We start from the raw sequence: 26,035 nt of genomic DNA, 5'->3' as shown, positions 1-26,035 counted from the left end.
AGGACAGAAAACGGATTGGTATTTGCGAATCGCGCTCTACCTTGGACATCCTAGATTAGTTCCCCAACCCGTGGACTACATTTTCAGGATTGCATCTAAGGTGTAAAAAAAAAATCAGAAAAGATAGTTTAGGAATTTCGATTTGGGGAACCAATCCAGGATGTCCAAGCACCACTAAAGACTTTTAGCACAACGCGCCAGCCATTGACAGGTCTCTCGGGACTCAACCCTTTAATCATCAAGTACTATCAGAAAATTGTTTCAAGATATTTTCACAATCAACTTCCAAACCTGGTCACCATACCAAAGTGTTCAATTCCAAGGCCTTGAAGACGACTAAGGTCGAAACATGCGTCGGCTGACTTTATGGGAATAAATTCACCTACAGATGAATACGCTGATGATATTATTTTACTTTCATTCTAAAATACCGTATACCTAACTTTAAGGAGGTGTAGTGCGATTCGCCAATAGCAATCCATTCTCTGTCCTAGCTGCACACATACTCTGATCTGGACTACCGTCCCCAAGGGCGTTCAACCCATAGCGCTTCGCCAATAACATAAGAGAAATCAGTAGACCATCTATAGTTACTCTAGAGGAAGGAGATGCTGTAAATGAGGGAGGCATTGTGTAGCATTCATCTCTATGTCTGAGAAAGGGGAACAACTCCACATAGGGACGTCAGATGTACCCTCCTCCTCCAAATATCAAATAGATGAACAAAACAAAAAATAAAAACACATTGCTTACCTAACTAGAAAAGCATGACTCCTTGAAATCCTTTGCTTCACGTATTTCGCTTCTACTTTCATTGATACCCTCTATCAGCAATTTCCAATTAACTTCGCCAGGAATTGCAAAGGCTCAAATTCCCCGTCCTTTCAAATGCACAGAGAATTGTCTGAATCAAAGAGTGCCATGATGGAGTTATTGTCTAAAAGAAGAACTAAAATATGTATGTCAATTTAGTATGTGCCAAGTATTTGTGAACCAGGTCTGTACCCGAAACCATTAATTTATGGTGGGCTTGCTATGGATGTTCCTGCCTGATGTGTCCCGATTTATGAGTGAAGCGTCTCTTGGTGCTTGGTTAACTTCCTCCAAGACTTCCACCCATTGTGGCTTTAACTAGTTGCATTGGTTCGAAAAATTTAGAGGTGTGTGTTCTGGAGAGGCAATACGTTCTGCAGAGCTCTTGTACCTAAAATGCTGCAGTGAAATAAAGCAGTTAGAGCTGCAGAGTCCTCTTTTTTAGGGGGCTGTGTGGCAAAGGACTAATATGAATCTATAATGCAACAAGAATACCACAAAAACAGCTACCCGCCTACACACGTGCCAGGTGTGTCTAGTTGCACAATGTGCTACCTTTCATGTCGATCAATTATTTGCGACAGAAAACATAGAGAAATACATATTTTAATTCATGGATACAAAACACATAGAAAAATTAAAAACAGGAGAGACAAAAATGCACATAACATTCCATAAGAGAACCTATACTGAAAAACAATTGTCTTGACCAGTTGGTTTTAACTGAACACATTCGTCAGATACTGGTGATGTAGTGAGGTTAGTAAACAAATAAGGTGACATCCTATTATTAAATGAAACCTTGATGCAATTCACTATCCTTGACTTTGTTAATTTTTCTGTCCTTGACTTTGTCGACACCAAAGAGTGTGTTTCTGGGTCCTGGCAAAAGATGGTTAAACAGGCTCAGTAGCTAGTTATTTGATGCTATCAGGCATGCGTCGGACCCGTCTTCAGGACTTGATTTATATAGATCTCCCAAATTGGGATTTCAGAAATAGTTCATTAGTAAATTTCCTAAAAACCAAACGAAAAAACCGTGTTGGTAACAAGATAAAAACAAAGTCTAGTGTCTCTATGTGTGTGCACATGCAACTAATTCAACTAACCTTTTCGTGGTTTATTTGGCGTGTGTGGCCTTGATTTTAGAACAAATGCGGACAGGATTCACTGGTCCCAACTGTGATTTCTTTTCAAAGATTTTGAAACTGCAACAAACGAAAATGATTTTTATGAAACGTTTGTTTTTTCTTTTGCGCTACATTCATTAGAAGGCAAAAGTTCAAAAATGACTGACAACAGAGCCACCTAAATGAGCCAAATCGAGTTCATATTTAAAGCGGTACAGACTGCCTTTGAGTGTTTGACATTTGTATTACATTGGTTAGAAAGCCGGAGTTCAAAACGAAAATGGAAGTGAAATAGCAGCGAAGCCTACTAAATGAGCCAAGTTAAGTTCGTACCTAAAGTGATACAAACTGCCTTCAAATCAATTATGTTGCACTATTGTTTTGAGCATTTTTTAATAAAATACTACATGTTTTTTTGAAAAGGGAGTAACATACCTCTTGATCCAAGCGAAGATATTCTACGATATAGCTTCATTTTCGGACACACATGTCCCGTATGTGATGTTTTTCGTATTATAAATTGAAGTTTACCTAATTTGTTAAAGGAAATACGGAGATGTAACAGTCCGTATATAGCTAACAGAATAGTGCTGTTTGCATATCACAAAAGCACGATATGAGTGCTTACAATTGCTGCTTTTCAAGGAACTTACTTGATCACAAGCATTGTTGCTTCCACTCGAAACGAACGCGGGTAGTTACTGCCGGGTTCGCTTTCACTTACGTTAGGAAAAGGCTAGACTTGCTGTATTTATAAATTCATCTAATCGCGACCGCCATCTTGGAAGGAACAATGGCGGACGCGGCCAGATTACTAAAGGGCTGAAAAAAAGTATGCTGCACAAGAATGGGGCATCCTAATTGCAAACATTAAATAAAATTGTACTTTGGTAATATTCTATTTGATATTTCAAAGGAAATGTGAAAAAAGTGGTCAATACATATTGTGACATTTCCACCCAATAATGTGCACTGAGGGCATTAAAAAGCTGTGTTGTAAACATGCATATGTGATGGCTCAGCATGCACTAATGAATGTTTTGCGTGTGCTTCATGAATGTCACTTGTGCAAAGGAGTTACTTATGTAAAAACAAACTCCATTCAATTTGGATGTTAAGGCCAGCCTGAACAGTGTTTAGATTGTAAATCCACTTCTGTTCAAGCTGCCTCAGCTTTCGGTCGCGGTCTACCCCACGAGGGTGTGATGGAACTGTTTGAATAATATACCACTCAATATCCTCACAGGTGTGTTTTGCTTTTACAAAATGAGCAACTAAAGGTTTCTCCGGAACTGAATTTTTAACACATGACCTGTGCTCGCAGATTCTCTGCTTTACAGGTCTTTTTGTCTTCCCGATGTAAATTAATGTGCACGGGCAGATGATAGCATAGATTGGCCATGCTGTGTTGCAATTGGTGAAGGCTTTTAAGTGCCATGTTAGACCCTTTAAGTTGACAGTTTTCACGTTTTTTGTCAAACGACACACCGAACAGTTACCACATTTAAAGTGACCGCTGACTGCAGTCATTTTGTGTACGTCCTTTCAAAGACAAACACATGTTTCAGTTTCTTAAATGTAAATATCAACCATAGAGAGCCACACCTTGCAGACAGCAACATGTACAGGAAATAGGAGGGTATGCAGCAACAGAACCCATGACCAAAGTGATCTTTATTGGGGGAACAAAAAGTAAATATTACACCTTAGCAGGAAGGCCTTTGCTAATATGAGCCAGGCACTAACCTCCAGAAGGGTCACAAGTCCCTCCCCCCCATAAGCATCGCTAATGTGCAATAAATTATGCACTACAGCTGAACTACTGCAGCTCTCATAGCAGTGGAAAAATCCTGCACAAAAGTAAACCAAGCCATGGGTTAACTTTGCAGAGGCATGGTTTCTCACACATGTATCCAGCACCACAGCTGGATACATGTAGATAATCTATTACGTAGAGGGCCGGTGCACCTACCTGAGGAAGGCATGGACTATTTGTGTGGAACATTGTGGGGGCATTGGAGCAGCAACAGCATTAAAGCCAGAGAGGGGCAGCCAGTAGGAGCATGTATCCCCTACTTGGCAACAGTTTGAAAGCAATCAGCCTGATCCGTATAACAGTCATTGTGTGGAACTGGGAAGGAGTCGCCCCATCCATGAAAAGGGGACGTCCGTATGCTGAACAGCTAGGGTGTCTTATGGCAGAGGACTTCAAAATGGGGGGCCCAAAGGATGCCAGTTGGTGGGGGGGCTTGAAGGATTATGGTGACTTTTTAATAGAACATATAAGAATTTGTGGCGGGGGCAGAAATTATTTTACTCAAGGGGGGGTTCCGAATAAAAAGGCTTGATGACCACTGCCTGAAGGGAATAAAGTGACCTCCCACTTTCAAATAGCAAAGCAATTCACAACACTCCTTTTACGCCCAGGTCAGAAAATTCCCGCTACCGCGCCAGTCCTGATATACAAGGCTGCTGAAAAATCCAGACAAGCAAGAAAATAGCTCAACATCATCTAACGAGATTGAACTGGTCCCATCATTAGATAAAAAGAAAAACCATAAAAAGCATTCACCCCAGATCATCATAAACAATGATCAAAAAAGATATTTTCTAAATTATTGACAGGGATCACTATCCCTAGCAAGCATTCAATAATGTTTACAGGCAAACTATCTTCAATTAACTGCTGAGGTCAAGTGGTTGGAAAAAAAAAACGCATTGAAGGGGCAATAAAATCCCTCCGGGTACCTCATCAACCTATATAGAGAATGTGACATAAGTATAACTAGAACATGCAGTAATCCAGAGTCCCTGAAACTTACATTTGTATATATTAAATCATGTAGCGAGTTCCCCAAAGTGTTGAACAAACTAAACGTAGATGAGTAGAGCATGAGTCATGAGGGGAATTATAACACAGTCCCCTGCGCATAAAGGCTGGCACAACTAGCCCTACTGTGAACCGAAAAGGCAATTGAAAACGGGGGTGAACAAGCCATCTATGTGCCCTTTAAAATAAATGGCGTAAAAAGCTCTGCCTCGCGGGTATAGCATCCGTAACTTCCAGCAGTGAAAAAATAATATTCAAAAGCATTACAATATAAAATGAGTCTTTGAATGCCAGACAGTTCGCTTTTTATGGGGAGGGGCAGCTTTACAGAACCTCTTTAGGGATGCTTTGACCTTGAACTTCACAAGAGTACCTGCCCTGTACACTTTTTACATTACACAAATCTGGGGGGCGTGGGGAGCGTTGAAACTCTGCTTTAATGCAAATTCAGTTGCTGAACAATTAATGGATGCCACTTTTTTTTGTTGGCTGGTGTCCAATGGCTTAAGTGAAAGCAATGATCAGGTTGCAAGCATTGCTAAGAGAAATAAATAGATGTGGGGCATCTGTCCACTGTTGGTTAGAGGAGTCTTTCTCTCCCTTCTTCATGAGAGCTTGGATGGCCAATATCTGCAACCATTCTCTGTGCCCCGAATCACAACAGCAAATCTAAGCCCAAAGCACCATGTGCCACCAGAAGGAGGAACGCAGGAATCAAAGAACTCATTCATCAGGGCGTTTCAACCATCCCAGCCTGAGACTACGGCTCAAACAGTCTGCCACACACTTCAAAACATAGCCAGCCTTCATGCTAGCCAAACAAAACGTTGCCACTCGGCACCCTGCTTCATAATTAAGCAATATTAAAGATGCTGCGAAAGTCACACACGCTTCACACAAGCCACACATCAACAATCCCCACACAAGGGAAATCTATGCCAGTGGGTGTCTGTGCACTGGCATGCAGCTGTCTGGGCAACTTACTGAAAGTTACAAGCATTGCAACCTCTATATACAAGAGACACATTCTCACAGGGGCTATGCGACACTGCTATGTTCTTAAGCAGACGGCAAGAGTCAAATCTTGAGTATCGCTGGGCCTTTGCAACTCTTTCCTTCCCAGTAAAGCACCAGAATGATTTCGCTCCTACCCATTGAAGGTGCGGTCATGTGTACGAGTTGTATATGCACGGTGCCGGACACGTAGCAACGTCGGACACAAGGGCACAGCAAGCACGTGGATAATGGACCACTTTAAAGCAACCAGGGATTTTGCAAAGGTTTGTTTAGTACATTAAGCTTCTGCCGTTTAAGCCCACACGTGCACTGTCCCCTAGGGATCAGGGAGGATATGTGCTCATCCAAACTAGCAATCAAAATATATGTTAACATATAGCTGTGCCAGCAAGATAGCAATTAGGTTTTTTGCCTTTTTTAATAATATTTTCTTGATAACAAGTTAGTCACTCTGCAGGCAGTGGTCTTGTGGTCATCAAACTTGTTTGACCCCCAAGCCCTCCCTACCAAAAAGGTATCTGGCTTGGGCCCCTCTATCCACATGGACTCCAAAATGTTTATCTGGTGTAGAATGGAGGTGTGGGTGCCAAACAACATTCTTTCAAAATCACTGCTTGCAATAACTAAAATTAGAGGGCAAATATTTGTAAACGCAGCATTCAGAATTTTTTGCTACATGGGATTTGACTAAAAGTAGCGTTGGATATTTATTTCAAAGAGTAACGTAGGACACACTTAAGTACAAAAATTTGATTACTATCAATGCAGTCACTTGCAAGTTGGACAGTGGCACCGGAGAGCTAGTGTGAAGGGCGGGCCTGCCTTTCAGCAGCCAGCCATCACTATTGGGTTCAATTTTTGCAATAACCTGTGGTTGGCTTTATTTAGGCTTTAGGGCTGCAAAAGTTGAAAATCCAATCTTGCAAAGGTACGAGGTGCTGAAAGATAACAGTACATTGACTGCATTTGGATAAAAGTAAGAAACAGCATTTTGCCCAAAATCCACCCAAGGACAATTTTTTGAATTGACTCTCCAGTAGGCGGTCACTTTGAAGTTCCATTAGTTCCTCCTGGAGGTGTATTGGGAGGTGGGCGGGCCCCTACGTCCGATAGGAAAGGCTGAACCACTCAGTTATTTATGCTACAATTGTCCTCTGTTAAGTACTTTTGAGAGTGGTTCTGAGATGGTTTCCTCATTAGTTCAGCAACACATGAAAGGATCATACTCCACCTCCTCAAGAGCATCTGCTAATAATGATACGCGTCGGAATGCAGACATTAACCCTCCTCCTCCAAAGCTCCAACTTCTTCTTAAATGCTGACATTTTTGCGTTCATAACCAATGATGTGGTTTCTTTACTGTGCCTTGCAGGGAGAGGTTTAGAAAATGTAGCTTTTCAAAGAGGTCACCATAGTAAGCTAGCAGTACAAGCAAGCAGTGGAGTAATTTTGCTGAAAATGTTGGGGGGGGACATGACATCTGAAGAAAAGGTGCCCCAACCAAATGAATGGGGACAAACTGGTGTGCCATTAAAGTTGGGGGGGCAAACACCCCTTGCCCCCCCTAAAATTACGCCCATGCAAGCCAGTGTGAATCACACAGAGGGCTCTTCTTTTGTCTGGTCTAAACCCAGGAGAAAGCGTCTCACTTTGTTCCAGAGTTCCTAAACACAATATAAAACCTTTCCCCCTGGAGAGCAACCTAACCGTGTGAAACAAAGCATCATGTTCAGCTCCCATTTCTGCACATGGGCTCTTGTGCGGTGCATCTTAATAAAATGCACAAGCTTTACAAAAAAAGTCAGCACCTCCGAGAGTCCATTCCCCATATTGCGCACAGGCAAAGCTTCCCGAGGATCACGCAGTGTGTGCGTCCACAATATATGTGGAGCTACTATCAACACTTTTGCTTTTACCCCAGTTCTAGCACCAGAAATTGAAGGAGCACCATCCAAGCAAATACCAACACACGCCTCCCACTTTCGGCAGTGGGAACTAGGAAGCAGTTAACAATGTCAATGACTATAGATGCCGTTGCTCTGCCCTGAATTACAAAATATTTCTCCAATATTTCAAGCACGATATCAATTCTGTACTGATAGAAGAGGACAGGTCAGTGAAGCGGCGGAAAATTGTGGTGTCAGACAAAGATACTTTTGCATTTCTCTGCTGCACCATGACTAAGCATTACCCAGTTGACAGTGAGAATTGTTGGCAGAATTACTCTCAGCATCTGTAAAGGGCTTTTTTCCCCCCAAGATAATGTGGTAAGAAGCTTCCAAAGCATTTGCAGGTACTGAGGCCACGTTTTAACAGTGTCTTTTGCTTGTTTATGCCTTGTAGCTGCCATACAAACAAATCCATGGTCTTTTTTGCTAAGGTTTTGTTTCCAAATGCGCCTTAAGTGTTGGCTTCAGGCTTGCTAATGTACTGCCACAAACCACACACTGCAGCTTAACTTGTCAGCAACTGTGATCCATGTGAACCCAAAAAACGCAAAAAAGACATATTTCCGTGTTTTTGCATTGCTCGTGTCCGTTTTCACCTCTCCTTCCGCTTTTCGTTTGAGATTCCTACCATCTTTGGCCACTAGGAAACTATCCAGTTCTATGTGTTATTTCTGCATTTTAAATCCCAAACACAAAAAAGACTGATTTTTTCCTGGCTGTTTTTTTATTGACTTTAAAGTGTGGAATTCACATACTGCCCCCCTCCTTCCCCACCCGCTCATTAACTCGTCAATCAGGGGAGACCTCCGAACTCCTAATCTCCCTCCCCCAACACAAGGATCTTACCCACATGCGCACACACAGTCCAAAACACACCTCTGCCTTCTGTGACGACTCTGCTGGGTCTCACAGCGCCTGTCAGCCCCTGCACGCACTCATGTGTGACAGGGGTTTGACAAGTATGATCGTTCGATTTAGAAAGACCGCTCTGAGCGGTCTTTCTAAATCGACACCCCACCCACCCCCCAATCGGTACAGTGAAAAAGATATTTTCTTCACTTAGTACCAATGATCTATCTAAAAAAGGAGGCTGACTCTGAAAACATTACAAACCCCCCACGTTAATTTATGTCACGTTATTTTTTAAAGACCATTTAAAGTTTTCAAAAATTAAAAATGCTTTAAAAGATTAAATAAACACCACTTAAGATTTAAAACTAACCAAGTGAAAAGGCTGGGGGGGGGCGAAAAACAAAACCATGTTAACAGCTTGGGGGAAAAACAAACTCAGCAGTAATGGGTCAGAAATGGTGCTTGGATTTAAAAAAACACCACATTGATACAAGTCTCAGAAGACTCCCTGTTGAGATCGCAAAGTTCTAACTCGAATTTAAAGTTGAAGTGTAGTCCTGGACTAGACCACAGGCAGGCGAAAACCATACCTGGATGCACATTGCACAGGGCCGATATAAACCTTCAGCACTTCTACACAACCAATATTACATAGGGAGAAGAAATCCTTACTTGCCTGCGTGACTGGGTCAAGTGCTTCACTGGATTTTTCTTGCTGGGACACAGGTGGTTAGGTTGACACACCGACGCTTGGAGCGATGCTGCTGCAATGAAAACAGTTAGTCAAGGATACATGGGTCTACCTGAGACTTCAAAAATGAGCAAGGGTTAAAACCAGCTCTTGGGTGTTAGGCATCAGCTAGTAAGCAGGACATACTGCTGGGAAACCAGAAGAGAGTACACAGTGCACTGTAAATGCAACTCCCACATGAGACGTGAACTTTTAGTACCGCCCCTAACTGGACATAAGAAAGGAACACCCTCAAAAATAGGTTTGAAATCCCCGATTGTGACTCCTACTTTACCTTTAAAATTACCCCACCATCACCCACAGCAAAATACAGTTGTTTTAAAAAAATACATTCTTACCGTCGGAAAGTCCTAATACGGATGTTTTTATGATGCCATTGCTGCTGGGGACTTTGCTGTCCAAGATGGGATGATTAAGCCAATTTGTGTTCCTGCAATTGAAAAAGTACAATAAAAAAAATATAAACGTACCAGATTGACCGTACCAATATGTGCCAGTCAGTCGGCACACATCCTCCCCCGCACACAAAAGGGACCTAGGGTGCAGGGTCCAACCAGGAAATCTCCAGACGTTCCCTATAGGCCAGTCCACCCCAGCTGGTAGAGAGAGCAGTCAAGAGCACATACCTGAAAACGTGACTCATACTCAGAGACAAAACAAAATAATAGAGTGAGCGAGAGAAAGAGCAACAGCTTGTTATAGGTTACCCTTAACAGTTGTGAAGTCCAGCCTGCTGGCATTAAAATCATTCATCTACATATCTTAGATAGAATACAACACAGTAGTTCTTAACTCACCGAGCCAACCTTCGGAAACATCGAGTAATAGCCATGTAGCTTATACTGAAGTTAGGTGACAGCGCTGACATAGCAGCAGATTGCCGCGGCTGCCATGCCAGACACGAGGGCTCCTGGCTTCTCTGCAACATATGGTGCCATATGCAGGCAAAGGCCTGGCACCCACAGCAGGATGATATACATGAATTCCACTTTAAATCACTTCTATGGCAGTGGTGCAACCAATGTACTGTTGGTAATGCAGTGATTTTAGTATATCATGGGATGCATAGACTTGCTCTATAGTAGATGGCTCTGAGGGAAGCTCAGCAGGTTGACAGACCATTGCTGAGACTGTGTTTAAGGTTGAATTTAACCAAAACAATAAAAACAAAATAAAAAATATGCAAAACTTGTTAATCGATAGGGCTTTTTGCAAATACTTATAAAAAAAAGGAAGTGCTATAAAATGTGTTTGGCCAAGGGATGGGCTGGGGTACTTCTGCCTCCGTTAGGCACCCATGAACCCAGGTTAATTTCCTAATAACTGCTGTCAGCACAATGGAAGCATTTATTTGTAAACATAACATCTTTATGAATATAACCTGTGATAAAACACAAAGCATGGGGCACACAAATTGTATTGGTGTGGTGCTCAGAGAGAGAAAAAAAAAACTGGAAAAAATAAATAAACACATCTCAAAGAAAACCAGTGAACGCAAGTTTCAGAAGCGTTTTTGAGTCTGGAAATTACTTTTTTCCTTTGAATGTGTAAAACGCACATTTGAACAATAATGTGTCCAGCATGTAGAATGCCTGCTTTCAACAGTGATCACAACCCTTCCTGCCACAGTGATGTTCATGGCCCATTGATTTCCGTGGTGTCCCTTTCAGGACAGAAAAAACAAACGGGATGAGCAAACAGAGCCAGGAAATGCGTGAGTGACGGCTGGGGAAAGGAGCCCTGCTTAGATTAGGTCACCGAGCCCCCAGCTTCCCCCTGCAAAGCTGGGGGGCTTGATAAAGCATGGTCATGGCTGAGGCAGGCCAGGTCCCGAGATCCGGCCGGACATCTGATGCCGGATCTCGGACCCGGCCAGCGCTGTCCCATGGACCAGAGGGGTGACGAGGCAGAGGGACAGCCAAAGCAGGGGAGACCGGTGTTGTACGATACCTGGCTACCCCACGGCAGATTGCTGGAGAGCCCAGCAATCTGCTGTAGGGGAGCTGGATATCATACAACACTGGCAATGCGTGCTTCCGACGCCGCTCGCCTCTTCTTCCCCTATGGCCAAGCAAGGTGGTGGCACATAGGGAGGGGGGTCCAGCCGGAACCAGCATTGCAGTGATCCAGCCCCCCTGCTCACCTTTCCCCACACGTTAGTCTTCAAGGGTCCAAAGGGGGAGAGGGAAGCAGAGGGACCGACAAAGGCATGAAACGCTTGCTTCCCGGCACTCCGTCCAACTGTGGTGTGGCGGTCTGAGCTGAGAAGCGGCATCCCTTACCAGGCAATAAGACGCTGGCGTCACCAGCAGGAAGCAACAACGCAGCGTGGACACGCAATCCAAGTTCAGGAAAGAGCACGTCCAGGCTGCATTTATTTCCCGCACCCTCATCTCGTTGCACTGACTGAGCATGTATTTTCTCTTTTCTTGCGGTCCTGGATCACACTCCCACAGATTGAAGACCTCTGCCTACAGTATGGCTATTTCTTAGGGCTAAATACTCATGGTTATCTTGCTGGCAAGACTAGATAGGAGTTTGCATTTTCACTGTATACTAGCAAAGCAACATGCAGGCACCTAGTCAGTGAGACAACGTAGGTAAATCAAGGAAGTCGCAGGGAAAGGAAGGAAGTTGGTCATATACAGAAATAAAGAAATATGGGGGGGTGGGGTCAAGAGATATCTTGTGGTACAGACTCTAGCCGGTACAGCTCATTGCACTGCCTGGCAGCACTGAGCGGTAAAGTCAGGCACATCTCCCTGCAATGTTCATAACCCCTCACCTTGTAAAGGTGTAAAGTTACAGAAATCATACCATGCTGTCGTAGTGAGCTCATTGCTATTATAACAGTGAAAGCTGTGTTGCGCAGATAACTGCAGCACTGGTCATTGGGCCAGCTCTCGTCGGATCAGAGATCCGGCATCAGATGTGGAGCCGGATCGCGGGATCCGGCCAGTCAGCCGCCGCAAACCCCAAACCCATGTTCTGCGCTGGGTTACTTTGAAAAAAAAGAAAGCGCCCGCAGCGGCACAGAGTAGGGGGGTCGGAGCAGCTTATTGCTGCCATGAGCGCGCCGATGGCTCTGCCCCCCTAGGTGTACACAGCAGGACTTTGATACAGGTCACAGCTGCAGGGTGCACAGGGTCACCAGAGGAAGTTACAGTCCTCAGCCACGACCCAGTTTATTTATGCAATGTTTGTCGGATACATGGACCCGGAGTATTCATTTATTTATGCAATGTTTGTCGGATACTTGTATCCGACAAACATTGCATAAAAAATAAATATACAGGCAGCCGTCAAACATTGCATGAATAAATAAATACCGATATTATCATTGAAACTATCCCACACGATGCAGCCACCCAACTGCTTTCAGAAGGGAGCTGCAGGAGCTGTGCCAGGTGTGGTTCAAGTAAAAGAAAACGTTGCTTATGGCGATCAGAAATCAGCAGGTTTTAAGAATGAGGTTGCAGGACAATCCCTCGGTTTAAACTAGGATTTCCCCACAGATTATCTGATCTTTCACCATTAGCTAGAGTATTTGCTCTTTTTAATGATTCTTTAACAGTCTGCTTAAAATAATCCTCTGTATGAGCTCAGATCACAGTGTAGACTAACATTGCTGTTGGTAGTTTAGGTGCACAGATGGATGGTACGGTTTGCTCCCTTTTACAAGTGCGGGTCGTACTGGGCCATAAAACGTTCTCGGGCACCAATGAAAAAGTGGCCCATAGTTGTAAACGGCAATTCATTCCTTTTCTGACCATGTTTGTATAGTAACCAAGGGGGGAGTTTTTTAATAAAATGGGATGCAAATTGTGCATTTTAAAGAACATTTACTCAGCAACACTGGTCAAAACTCTTATTCGCATAGTGAAGTAACTCATCGCCAGTGCCATGGAAGTGGTTTAAAGTGGAATTGATATATAGTTTGTTAAAGAAGCAGCATGAAAGAAATTGCGCCATTTTAAACTATTATTGTGGACATTTCCTTTGATCGGAGGTCAACTGCCAGCTCCACCCCCCAAACCCTGCCTCTTTTGGGCACCGCCCCTTCAACTCCGCCCCCACCCCAGCCCTTGTGGGACCCCCCACCAAATGTTTTCAATTTCCACCACTGGATAAGGGTGAAGATGGTGGCAGCCAAATCTGCCCTGAAATTCCCTTGGCGTGTGTTGCACGGCCATAAACCACTTCTGTTTGGGGGTGGGTGGAGCCGAGGATACCAGCCAAGAAGACCCACAAAGATCCGCTGTTGGTGCAACTAAAATCAAAATAGGAAAAATAAACCCATCAGTGTTTTGTTCTCCTCGTTCCCCTCCCTTGCCGCGATGTGAAACACTTGTGTATGAGCTCGATGTAAATAAAAATATAATTATCATTAAATATACCTGGCACTTTTCCCCGAGATAAATAAGCGCATTATAAATGCGCAATAAAAAATAAATACCTGCCCGTGTACGGCGTGGAGTGCTCCTGTCTCCGTGATCCTCTTCCTAAGCACGTAGGCGTCCCACCTAACAGATATACGTCATTAAGCCGTAAAGGCATTTCAGAAAGTATCCCAAACTTTAAAACAAACACACAATGCTAGCAGGTCTCATAGGGACTTTAAATGTGTGCTTGATAATGAAAGCAACACAAGGCCTCAGTTTAGCCTTCTTTTCCACACATTGCAAAGGGGTAAATGAACAATCCCCTCCCCGGGGAATTCCAAATCATCCCCCTCCCCCCCAGGAGAAATAAATAACTGTAGTTACCCCAAAAATAACCACTACCCCCTCCCCAATATCGGGTCACGCCTGTGATGCACGTTACATATCCCAAAAATACACCGAATTAACGAAAAAAACGGAATCCGCCTATACTTCTCTCGATGCACATTTAAACCACCAAAATGCACATTATAAACCACTAAAATACACAGAAATAGCCCCTCTCCAATATTGACAATCAACATGAGATAATTTTAAGACTTATCAGAAACCAAATAACAATCAACTATACGAAATGCGCTTTGCAACGGAGGAATCCTTCCAGCTCGTGCAAAAATGATGATGACGTGAACGTACAACCCACGTGATGCAGGGCAGCCCACGTGATGACGTTGAAAACCACGTGATGCAGAACAGCCCAAGTGATGAAGTGGAGGCGGAGTGTTGATGTTGTCCATTATCGAATTGGAACTAGAAAACGACCCTTTACGAAACGTTCATGTCCGGTTTTCCAGGCAACATCAAGTGAGTTCTTGCGATCCAGCTCTTGTAGTGAATTTTATATGCATTTCATTTATCATCCATCAACTTAGACGGTCTTAACCCTTTGTCGTTATATGGTTAAGAGGAGCCGTTTTGCAACCTCTAGGAATGCACGTTGAAGCTGTAATTGCTTGTGTTGCACTTTGTTGAAATTAAATATTGTAAGTACGTGATATTCTAAACATCTGGTTTTGAAATTACACGGGCACCCTACTGTTGGCATAGACACAGTAGCTGCTCCGAAGCTCATTTACGGTACGGTTCTGACTCTGCAATGCTCGCAGACGCAGTAACTGCTTTGCAGCTACTACACAGACCCTGTACATATAATAATAGCACCTGCACAGGCTAAGGCTCGTAGACGCAGTAACTACTCTGCAGCTACTACACAGGCCGTGCTCTGGTGTAAGTTACTGTGTGTGTGTGTATGTATATATATGTAAAATACCTGCACAGGCTAATGCTCGCAGAGGCAGTAACTGCGGTGCAGCTACTACACACACCCTGCTCTGGTGTGAGTGACTATATATATATATATATATAATACTGGCACAGGCTAATGCTCGCAGAGGCAGTAACTGCTGTGCAGCTGCTACACAGACCCTGCTCTGGTGCAAATGACTACATAAATAATTATACCCGCGCAGGATAATGCCCACAGAGGCAGTAACTGCTGTGCAGCTACTACACACATCCTGCTCTGTTGTAAGTGACTACATATATAATAATACCTGCGCAGGCTAAGGCCAGATAAAACGCAGTAACTGCTGTGCAGCTACTACACAGACCCTGCTCTGGTGTAAGTGACTTTCACAATGTGTTTGTGTAGGGGTGATGGAGTTCTTTCTATTAATTGTTTGCCGATTCTTGTGGCGTAGTAGTGTGTGTTTTGTTTTGTTTTTTTTGCTTTGAGGATTGTTGCTTTGTACAGTTTGAGTTGTCTTTGGTATTTTATTTAGTCTTGTCTGGTGTATTGTTCTCTCCATTTTGCAGTTGTTTTTTCAGTTCTTCTGTGAACCATTTTGCTGCCAGTTTTTTTTGGTGGTGTTGCTTTGAATGTTTTAGCTGGTGCTAATTGGCCAATGGCCTTGGTGATCCAATTGTTGAGTGTTTCTTCTGTTGTATCTATGTTTGTATCGGTGGGATCTCTTTCACCTAGATTGTCGTGGTTCGTTGATAGCATGGCAGCCTCGTCCGCTAGTTTTGTTGCAAAGTTGGGGTTGTAAGAAGATGGTCTGTAGATCAATAGGAATACCATGTTGGATTTCTCATTGAGTTCTATCCTGATTAGGAGGGATTCATAGTCTTCCGTGTTGGTTGTGATGCTTCGAGATGCTCGGGCGTGTTTTTTGTGTATAATTGCGATTCCACCTCCTCTTCGGTTTTCTCTGTTGGCGTGTATTAATTTATAATTGTCGGATATTGCTTTGTTTGGAATGGCTTTATAGTTGTCTGATAGCAGGTTTCTGTAAGGAAGAGCACGTCTGTGCCTCCTTCGCTTAGGAGGTCATTGGTTTCTGTTGAGTGTTTTGCCATGGATATAATGTTGAGGAGGCTGCAGTATAGTTTGCTGGATTTCCCTTTTGTGTTGTTAGTATTGCTTGTTCTGACCAGTGTGGTGTTGGTTGGGTTTCCATTCCTGGTGGGTTTTTCCCGGTTGAGTCTTTTGGGTGGGGTGGTTCTTTGTTGGTCAATTTCTTTGTCGAGTAGACCGATAAGGTTTATGGCGGGGTTGGTTCGTTTCCGGGTGGTAAATAGGGTTGATACTCCCTCTGTTGTTCCAGTCTTGGTGATATAGGGGGTGTAGAGTGTGATGGTTTACAATTTGTTCCTTGTTCCGGTTGGGGCATTGTCCATGGTGGAGACCGGGTTGGGATGGTTTATTAGTCGTCATCCGTTTGGTGTCCTGGTTGGGTCTGTATTCGTGAAGCTTGTTGGCTGTCGGTTCATTGTTGCTGTGCTGTTTTTGTTTACCACGTTGTCGTATGTGGACAGGTAGCGAGCATTGTAGTCTGTCTTTGCTCTGTTATTTGTATGTCTCCTTGGGCCATCTCAGATGTTTGTCGAGTTTTTTGGGGTTGTGGGATCATGCTGGTCCGTGCCTTCGCGAGTGGTTTGGGATTTCTTATTATTTCTATTGTCTTTTCTGGCTTCTTTGTCTTGTGGCGAGGCATGATGCGTGGGTTGTGTTCCTTAGTGGGCATCCTCTTTCGATTGGTGTTTTTCATGGTCTTTTGGGTTTAGTCTTTGCTGTTTGTGGTTTGTTGTTGCTTGTATTTGGTAGGTTGTGGGTAGTTGATGGGATTTTGTGGTTCTGTTTGTTTATTGCTTTCTGTTTTGGATCCTTTTCTTTAGATTTTTTTTTTATCCTGTAGGTACTTTTCGTTACGGTTGTTGATTATTGGATTTTGTGCAAAGCAAACATGAATATTGTGTGAAGGAGTGCATGTGAATACTGGCATACATTGGTTCAGTCATGTTGGGGAGAATTCTCATTTCTGTGCTAATTCCCTTCAACCTGAGACCCCCAGCTCTTTTGCTGGACTGTAGGACTTTTTAATTTTAACCCTGGTGTGAGTGAGACCCTTTTCCCACTGCATCATGTGTTTTGACCTTTGGATTATGTGTTTTCACTGTTTTTGGCGTCTGACAAACTCCATATGCATCTACTTTTTGTATAGTGACACACATCAACTTCAGTGCAGTATCACTGAGAAATCCTTTAGATTTCTCATAAGGTTTAAAATACCTTTTCTTGTTTGAACTACTGTTCCCAAGAATACTAAAGTGAAAATGACTTTACTTGCCTTTAATCTTTGTGGGTCCAGCACACACCATTTTATGTGGAGTGCTGGGGGGTTACCTAGTAGCCCCTTATCCTACATTCGCATGTACAATTGTTATGTTGCCCTCCCTACTTTTAAATGACTAGTCGCAGTGGTTTAATTTTTCCTACCATTGTGTTTTTCTACCGCAGGCTGAACCCTCATCCGCAGTATAGCACCCAGGGGTGACCATTTTATCAAAACGGCCCCTGTCTTCTTTTTTTGCCATTTTCTGTTTGTGAGGTCTTTCTTGGGTTTTACTCTGTGCGTCACACAGATTGAAGCCCTTTGTTGTTCTTGCTTTTGGTGCACTTCAGCAATGAGTCCCGTCTCTTGCTCCAGTGTGTCTGGAAGGACAGGATGCGAGGGAGAGTCCCGAAACTCCCTGTCCTTTGTCTCTAGGAATGCCTTCATGCAACCAGTCCTGAATGGCTGGCTGTCCTTTCAGGACAGCGACCCTGATGTGTGATTGACAGTCTAGGCTGTACATGAATGGGAGAAACCTGCTTAAAAGTCGAGGGTTTTGGGACTAGAGGCAGAGTCAACCACTGGGAGAAACACCTGACGAAGAAACCGTGAACGAAGCTTGCTGCATCCTCCTGGACCTTTGAATTGCCCAGTGAAGCCCTGCTGCTGTGCTGAAACTCCCTTTTCAGACAGAGAAGCTCCGGAATGGACTTCTCCCCTTGTGTTAGTGGGACCAACTAACCTAGAGACAAACTCCACTGGACCATCTTCCCTGTCTGGCTGTACTTCTTCATTGCTGCAAGAACCAAGTGCCAGGGGTTGAGTAATCCGCAGTCGAGTGAAACGTCTGAAATCCGGCTAGAAGCTCCAGGAGTCTCCTAAGGACCCTCCAGAAGCAGGGCGACCAGAGCTATAGAGTCCCCTCACCAGACCCAAGGAGTGAAGGAAGCCCAACCGGTACCAGAGACCCGCAACAGTGCTGTTTACTAAGTGCTGAAACCCGCAAAGTGCAGCTGAACCGAAAAGAGCCCGTAGCCGCCAACGACCTCCGAAGTACCACCGCAGGAGCCCTACAGATGTCCTCCCTCTTGTCCCCACGACTAAGACTCAGGAATACAGGGTCTGCAACGCTGTAGCAGGACAGAAGCCAGCTGAACCACTCTTCTTCAAACCAGAGGTACTGTTTAGACTTGGGGTACTTACCTGTCTTATAGCCTTTTCTCAGTTGGGAATTGCAGTGGCTTACTTTTAGAATTTATCCCAACTCTGTTTTCACAGCTTGCGACCCTACAAGTGATTTTCTAACAAACTCTCTAACTTTGTGCAAAACATTTGATTCTAAGAAGTGCCTCAGCTCCATAGACTGTTTCAAATTGACTTTGGCTGTCCCGGGTCCCTACAGACTCTTCTCGCCCACTGATTGATGTGGTTTGTCCCTCATAGGCGGTAACTTGTTTTAGACTGTTACTGCTGGGAAAGGCTTGTCTAGATTTCATTGGAAGATTTATTCGTCCTTACATATACTGAGAACCTGTTTAACCTTTTTCCTTCCTTAAACCTTTCCACAACCTCAGACTCTGCAAGTGTGATATATAAATGCCATTACTGTCCTTGTGATTGAAGTCACCCCATGGTGTAGCAATTGTGTATGAAGCATATCCAACGATTATCCACTAACTTGCTCTGATTCTGAAAAGTAATTTAAAAGTATATTTACATTGTTACATGAACACTTATTTAAAAAATGTTAATTAAATAAATAACTATTTATAACTGAAACCTTGAGTGTAAGTGTTACTTGGCTACTTGTATTTACAAATTTCATTTGTAGAGCTCTACAGCTCACAGTTATCCCTCTTGAGATAGGCCTGGCTGCTCAGTCACACTGCCATCCTGTGTAGTTCAGACCTATACCAAAAGGTGGGCTTACCTAATACCAAGCAGATAAGTGTTGTCTAGTCTCACACACTGGGACAACACCAATTCTTACCTAACAAGTCAGCATGGAAATGTATTGATTGCAAGGGTGCTGGGTTCCTGCTTTTGATTGGAATGGCAAAGGCTTCTCACCCAGGGGGTGCATGCTATGTTTAGGCCTCTTTCTTCCACTTTGGCCGAACATAGTCTCAGGCTTTATCCATGCCGCATTGGGGATTGTGAGGGTGATGGGTGCCTGCTTTTGACTGGGATGGCAAAGGATTCTCACGGGTGCATGCTTTGGCCCAACATAGTCTCAAGCTTTACACTTGCCACAGTGGGGGATCATTCAGCATAAGTGCAACTAAGCAAAAGCAGAATGACTATCTGTATTGGTCCGCATATCATCCTACAAACTCTGATGTTCTGAAGTAATCAGTAAATCATCCCCAAATCATCAAGCACAAACATGTTTCATGGCAATGCTCTTGAAGTAATCAGTAGGTCATCCCAGAATCATCCCCAAATCATCAAGGACAAACGTGCAATCTCTTGAAGTGATCAGTAGGTCAACCCAAAAGCATCAGGAACAAAGTTTTCTAAAATGGGGATAATGTTAGCATATTCATTAAGTCACCCTAAGCTCATCCCCAAATCGTCATCCACCATTCTGAGATATTTGCTGATGACTTTAACAGCCTGATGACGACTGATGAGGGACAAACTTCTAGTGTAGTTCGATGATCATCAGATGGTCTCTAAAGTCATCCTTTTAGACCAGGGCGCACACACCTTTGGCGATGAGGCTGGGTGGTACAAGAAATGCAAAGGGTAACCTTGATAAATATCTCCATAAACTAAACCTGTGAAGAAGTGCTCAGTTGCTTAAATTGTCCACATCCCGGTTTCACCATTTAACCAGTGTGTGATCCTGGGCAGATCGTGTAATAATCAGACTGTGTTTTATCTGCAGCTCTGTAAGTTATTCACTTCAAAGCTTATGTGTTAATCTATCATGCTGTTGTTTTTTTTTTTTAAAAAAGTCCTGACTTGCTCCATATATAACAGTGCAATTTAGGTATTTTGCACCACAACATTATTTGGCACTTTGCTTACTTATGACAACTTATTTTAAAGTCACTTCCATGGTGTCTCCAAGTATCAAAGACTAATGGTGCTCCTTGCGATGTGCTTTCTGTTAAGTAATTTCTGTTGGTGCAATCCATATGCAAATTAGGAGATGTGCATCTATTTTGCCCCAGAGCGCCTGGTCAGAGCGCTAATAGATGAGTTCCCTGCATCTGTAATGATTCTGCAGTTTTCTTTTTTTTGTGAGTTAAAATGGCATATGGCACTAGCAATGCTGCTGCTGAGGTACTGCAGTCTGTGGCAGTCTCTACTATTCCCATTGCTGTGTAAGGAGGAGTCGGTGCTTAAAAGCACCACTTTGCCAAGTACGGCCGCAGAGGTGCTGCTGAGGTACTGCAGTCTGTGGCAGTGGCAGCCCATGGCCGTACATGGCTGGACTTGGCAAAAGAGATCTACACCATTCAGAAGCCAAAGAACTCGCAGTGAGGACAGCGGGCTGGAACACCGCAGCCCCCATAAATCATCATCAAGCCATAAAAAGACTTATTTAGCGAAAGGCTCTGTTTTGCCCAAATACATGGACCAGCAGCCAAACATCAAAACGGAAGCAAACGCTCTCCCTCCAATCCAGACGGCAACGGAACGCCAGCCCACCCGGAGTGCAACTTCTCCCAGCTCAGGCCCAGGGGACCCAAGAAAGCCGCAGAACAACATGGCTATATCAGCCGTAACCACGCCTAACGAGTGTTGGGGAGAATCCTCTGTAAGGCTAATTTCCCAAACCTAGTCAGTCCCCCAGCAGCTTTGCTGGATTTTTGGGGTTTATTTTTTTTCTCTCCTGCTAAGAGTGAGATACTTTTACTCCCACTCAAAGACATGATTTGAGGTGTTCCTTTTGTCTTTCCATGTATTTTATGGGCTATGGGGTCTTTTACTCCATAGGGTCTCATGTGTTTTTGATGTGGGTTACACAGCACCCTCCGTGCTGTAACCCAGGGGTGTCGTAGCGACCCCCCCCAACCTAGACTCCATACCCTGGGACTGACTACGGTCTCCCAGGGCATGTAAAGTCACCGTTGGCTTTACTAGTCCCAAATTATGAACAGAAACCGGTACAAACCATCATATTGTGGACGCACTGGTCGGGGCAATTCGATTGCCCCGGGGTCTGTTGTTCAAGGGGGCACGTCTCCGTCCCCCTGATCGAATTGTGGCAGTGGATACTACTTTTTGTATTCGACCGAATATATCTCTATGGGATTTTCCCATTGTTCGAGGCTACCAACTTTAATTATTTAATTCTTATAGCCTCGAACATACCGCCGGTTTACATAATTAATATTAATTCACCGGTTGGTATTTTCTGCCAGAACTCGATTCTAAAATGGCGTTTGTGTTCTCTTCTGTGACTCCAACCCAAGTCGAGCCCTTTGTTCCACTTTTTGGCGGGCTTCGCCACAGAAGCCTCAAAGTGGTGCCACTCTGTCTGGGTACCAGAGGGGGTGTGGGAAGGGGTTTAGGCACCCTGGACTAAGTTGCCTTGGCAACTCAAGTCGCACTCTTGTGTGATTGGCCCAAGTTTGATTGACAGCTAGGCTGAGTGAATGGGGGTGTGCTGCATAAAAGCAGTGCTTTGGGGACTGGAACTTCAGAAGTCGCCACAGGATCTAAGAATCCGAGGAGGGAGAAGCTGAGCCGACCTGCAACGACGACACCACCGGTGGAGCCCTGCTGAACCGTCTCACCACTTTTCCCGACGACAGAGGAGATCTCCAGTCCGGAGAGTTTTCTTCCTTTGACTGGTGGGGATAACCAGTTTTGCCTTCTTTTCACCTTCCTGGAGCATCTCGTGGCCGCCTTGCCCGCGCCAAGCACCCCGGCAACCGGAATACCACGGTTTACCACTACCGCGAAGAGAAGGCTAGTACCTTTTTAACCAAAGAACTCTTAAATCTTGCTCAGCTGTCAAACACTCCGCTGACATCTGCCGCCTCCTTGAAGAACTTGACCTCCATGTTCCTCAGTCTCACTGAGACATGGTTCATGGCCAGCTCTGTCACAAGCTTTGACACTCTCCTCCCTGACGGCTACAAGATCCTCTCCGCGCCCAGGTCCAACCGTCCCAGAGTGGGTGTAGTCCTGATCTTCCCTGAGTGGATTCCTGCCTCTGTCATTTCTACGCAGGCCTAATCCACTTTCGAATGCCTCGTCTGCAGGCGCTCTCTCCTGGCCATTCCCTTACTGTGTCTACCATCTATGGGCCACCTGGTCAGATCTCCTCCTTCCTCTCTGAGTGGGTAGACCTCTCTTCTTCCCTCCTGGTCTCGACCACTCAACTCCTCCTTCTTGGAGACTTTAACATCCACCTGGATGCTTCCTGTCCTTCCTCTGGACTCTTTTGCGACCTCTGCGACTCTCTCTCACTCTCTATCCTCCCCTCTGGCCCGACTCACTCTGCAGGGCATACTCTTGATATTCTGATATCTACAGGCCTTCCCCTCTCTATCCCTCTCCCCACACTCTCCACCGCTCAGGCCAAGCCAACTCCAGCACTGCCACCTACCTTCTCGGTTATCCGACCCATGAAGCGTGTGTATGTTGAGGCTTTTGCTGCCACTTTCTCACCCCCCATTCCACTTTGGCTGACTGACACCCTGACACAGCCCTTTCCATGTTTCACTCTGCTATATCTGATACTCTCGATGCTCTTGCCCCTGTCATGAGGATCTGCTTGAAGCCCAAAGCCAAGTGCAACTCCTGGTACGACTCTGACGTTGCCACCCTTAAACGCAAGTGCAGGGTGGCTGAGAGGAAATGGTATGCTTCCGGTACATCCTCTGACAAACTGGCCTGCCGCCTGCTACAAAGGCAATACCGGCTCTGTCCGCACCAAGAACAGAGCCCACATCCATGTCTGCATCTCTGCGGCATCTAACAACTCTGCCGAACTCTTTAAAATCTGCAAGGAGCTGGCCAATCATGCTGCAGTCTCTACCTCTCCGGTCCGCTCCTAAGCCCTATGCTCGGCCGTGGCTTTGTATTTCTTCTCTAAAACTCAGGACATCCTGTCCTCTCTCTCTTCCTCTCCCCCCTGTCACCTCTTTTCCCTACTATTCCTCTGGCCCTTCTTTGGCCACCTCACCTCCCTCCTTCGCTGCTTCCCCTGTTCTCCTCAGACAAGGTTTCTAGACAAGTCCGATCTATGAAAGTCTCATCAAAACAGGTTCACCCCTGTTCCTCCAAAATCGTCAACGACCACATTGACACCCTGGCCCAGCTCTGGCTGATTTCTGCAACTACTCCTTCGCCACTGGAGTCTTCCCTTCCCCCCTGAAGCACTCCCTTGTGCACCCTCCTTTCCTGGGCAAACTCCTGGAAAAGCTGGCCATCTCCCAGATTAATCTTCACACTGAATCTGTTGGTTGTCTCCATGACAATCAGGCTGGCTTCAGAGCTGCCAGAAGCACGGAAACTTCTCTCCTGAACATCCCTGAAGACCTGCTCTCCAACCTTGATTCCAGCACCCCCTGTGTTCTCAAATTACTTGATCTATCTTCTGCCTTTGACACGGTCAACCATGCCATCCTGCTCAACCGTCTCTGTGATAACCTGGGTATCACTGATCGGGCCCTGGCTTGGCTGACCTCTTTCCTCTCTGATCAACCCTCCAAGTCCAACTTGGGTCCTTCCTCTCCTCTATCTCTACCTGTGGAGTTTCCCCAGGGGTCTAACCTCTTTCCCTGGCTGTTCAACTAATACCTGGCACTTCTTTCCCACCGCATTGCCACCCTCTGTCCCAACTTTCAGTCCTATGCGGATGTCACTCAGCTCATTTATAGGCTCCATTCCGCCACTTCTTCTCCTCCTCTCATCTCTGTCTGTCTGCTAGCCTGGAGTAGTGGGCCGCCAATGATCTTTGCCTTAATGACAGTAAGACTGAGATTCTCCTCAACAAAACACACCTGCGCCCTCCTTTCCTGTCCCTCTCTGGCCAGCCTCTCTTGCCCCTCTTCCTACTGCCACCTTTGAGGCTAAAAACCTTGGGGTCATCTTTGACTCCACACACACACCTTCTCTCCTCACATCTCTGACGTCTCTAAGAAGTCGCACTACCAGCTGCACCTCCTCAGAGGTATTCTTCCTTTCCTCTCCTCCCCCCCCCCCCGCAGAAGATCACTGTCTCCAGAGCTCCCTAGGCTGGACTACTGCAACAGCCTCTGCTAAATCTGCCTGCTTCTACTCTCCACCCTCTGCAACTCATCCAGAACAGGACTGCAAGACTGGTCCTTAGCCTCTCCAGGACTGAAATCTCTGCACTGGCTCCCAGTGGCTGCGGGGATTAAGTTCAAAACCCTCTGTATTGTCCACAAAGCCTTCTGGGACCTGGGGCCTCAATACCTTCTACTCTTTCTAAATGTCTTCCTTCTCAAGCTCTTCGCTCATCCACCTCCAACTCCTTCAGGGTTAGTCGCTTCTTCAAGCAACGAGTTGGGGGTAGATCTCTTTCTTTGGCTGGGGCCTCCCTCTGGAACAGCCTCCCTGAAACTCGAGGAGCAGCATCTCCGGTTTGGGAAGCACCTCAAAACCTTCCTCTTTGCTTCTGCTTTCTCTCCTCCTCTCCCCTGCTGAACTCCTGGCTGAAACTGCACTGGTCACCTGGCTACCCTCTGATCTCGGGCCCAGGTCTCTTCCCTCTCCAGTTGCACACCTGCACTGCCTCCCTGGAATCTCCCGCACTTGGTGACTGTTTTCTGTATCCCTACAGTCCCCTCCTAGCACTTGACACCTTATGTCTGCACTTAACCTTGCACTTGCCACCAGCTGGCCGCACTTTTACTTATTGCTTTTATTATTCTATTTATTTTTGTCAATCCCATGTACTGCACTGCCCCCTCTCCCTTCCCCCCGCACTTTTCCCCTGCACTTGCGCGTTCTCAATGTCAATGGGTCTAGTAAGATTGTCTGTGTCTTCCCTCTGTTCCCCCTCCCTTGACTGGTCACTCTTTGAGACACTTGTGTATAGGCGCGTTATAAATATTGTATCATATATTCCTTATAAAACTCTTCCGGGAACCCATCTGCTCCCTGTGTTTTGCCCATGGGTATTGCGCTTATGGTCTCGTGTAGTTCGTCCACAGTGAGTGGTGCATCTAACATTTCTGCCTGCTCCTGTTCCAAAAGGGGCCGCTCTATCTCCCCCATGCTTCCTAAATGTCTGCTGTTCTGTCCTCCATGTCAGCCTCGTACAGGCTCTAGTAGAACCTACTAAAGACAGAATAAATTTCCCCTTGGGCCTGCCATTCCTCGCCATATTCATCTTTAATGGCACTTATCATTCCTTTCTCCCTTCGGCCCTGCATATCCAAGCTAACAGTTTCCCGCGTTTAGCTCCTCCCTTGTGGAGTCTCTCCCAGGCAGCTATGCACTCCTGCAGTCTTGTGTTCTCCCCTGCCTGAAGAATCCCTCTATCCTCTCCCACAGATGTTCCCTGAAGTGCTCGTCCTGCAGTGCCTTCGCTCTCAATCATCACGTTGGGATGGGGGCGCTGTTTGCCGTGTTCTGCCATGTCACAAGCAGCAGTGCGTGGTCTGAGAGTACCCTAGCTTTGTATTCCACTTCCACAAATTCCAC

The 26,035-nt window shown here is 45.2% G+C and overlaps 2 protein-coding genes across 24 annotated transcripts in view; one reads left to right on the top strand and one right to left on the bottom strand.

The window, feature by feature from the left end:
- LOC138582968 (salivary glue protein Sgs-3-like) overlaps positions 1–14,411 on the bottom strand; it is a 62,944-nt gene extending 48,533 nt beyond the window's left edge. Inside the window, exons 1-7 of one of the 20 annotated variants that reach the window (XM_069654785.1) lie at positions 13,799–14,388; positions 13,592–13,612; positions 9,681–9,772; positions 9,264–9,355; positions 2,379–2,474; positions 1,923–2,021; positions 754–1,830 (exon numbers count right to left, since the gene is read on the bottom strand). Coding sequence is in view for 5 of the 20 variants with exons in the window: in XM_069654790.1 (XP_069510891.1) it covers positions 1,934–2,021; positions 9,268–9,355; positions 9,681–9,772; positions 13,592–13,612; positions 13,799–13,899 (390 nt within the window). In the remaining 15 variants the exon portion in view is untranslated. Of the gene's footprint in view, positions 1–753; positions 1,831–1,922; positions 2,022–2,378; positions 2,475–9,263; positions 9,356–9,680; positions 9,773–13,591; positions 13,613–13,798 lie in introns of those variants that run through there. The other 19 variants (XR_011305124.1, XR_011305127.1, XR_011305122.1 and 16 more) reach the window with 19 other exon arrangements.
- A 30-nt stretch (positions 14,412–14,441) lies between these two features.
- The window catches only part of TSEN54 (tRNA splicing endonuclease subunit 54), a 571,608-nt gene continuing 560,014 nt past the window's right edge, over positions 14,442–26,035 (top strand). For 3 of the 4 annotated variants that reach the window (XM_069654778.1, XM_069654777.1, XM_069654774.1), the window contains exon 1: positions 14,442–14,588. In XM_069654778.1, coding sequence (XP_069510879.1) covers positions 14,563–14,588 — 26 coding nt within the window. In that variant the 5' untranslated portion in view covers positions 14,442–14,562. The remainder of the gene's footprint in view (positions 14,589–26,035) is intronic. The other variant, XM_069654776.1, reaches the window with a different exon arrangement.

Source organism: Ambystoma mexicanum, chromosome 3q (assembly GCF_040938575.1).
Source record: "Ambystoma mexicanum isolate Mex_15411 chromosome 3q, UKY_AmexF1_1, whole genome shotgun sequence".
NCBI classification, from domain to species: domain Eukaryota; kingdom Metazoa; phylum Chordata; class Amphibia; order Caudata; family Ambystomatidae; genus Ambystoma; species Ambystoma mexicanum.
The sequence above is the reverse complement of the archived record's forward strand: the minus strand, read 5'-3'. Positions and strand labels throughout refer to the sequence as shown.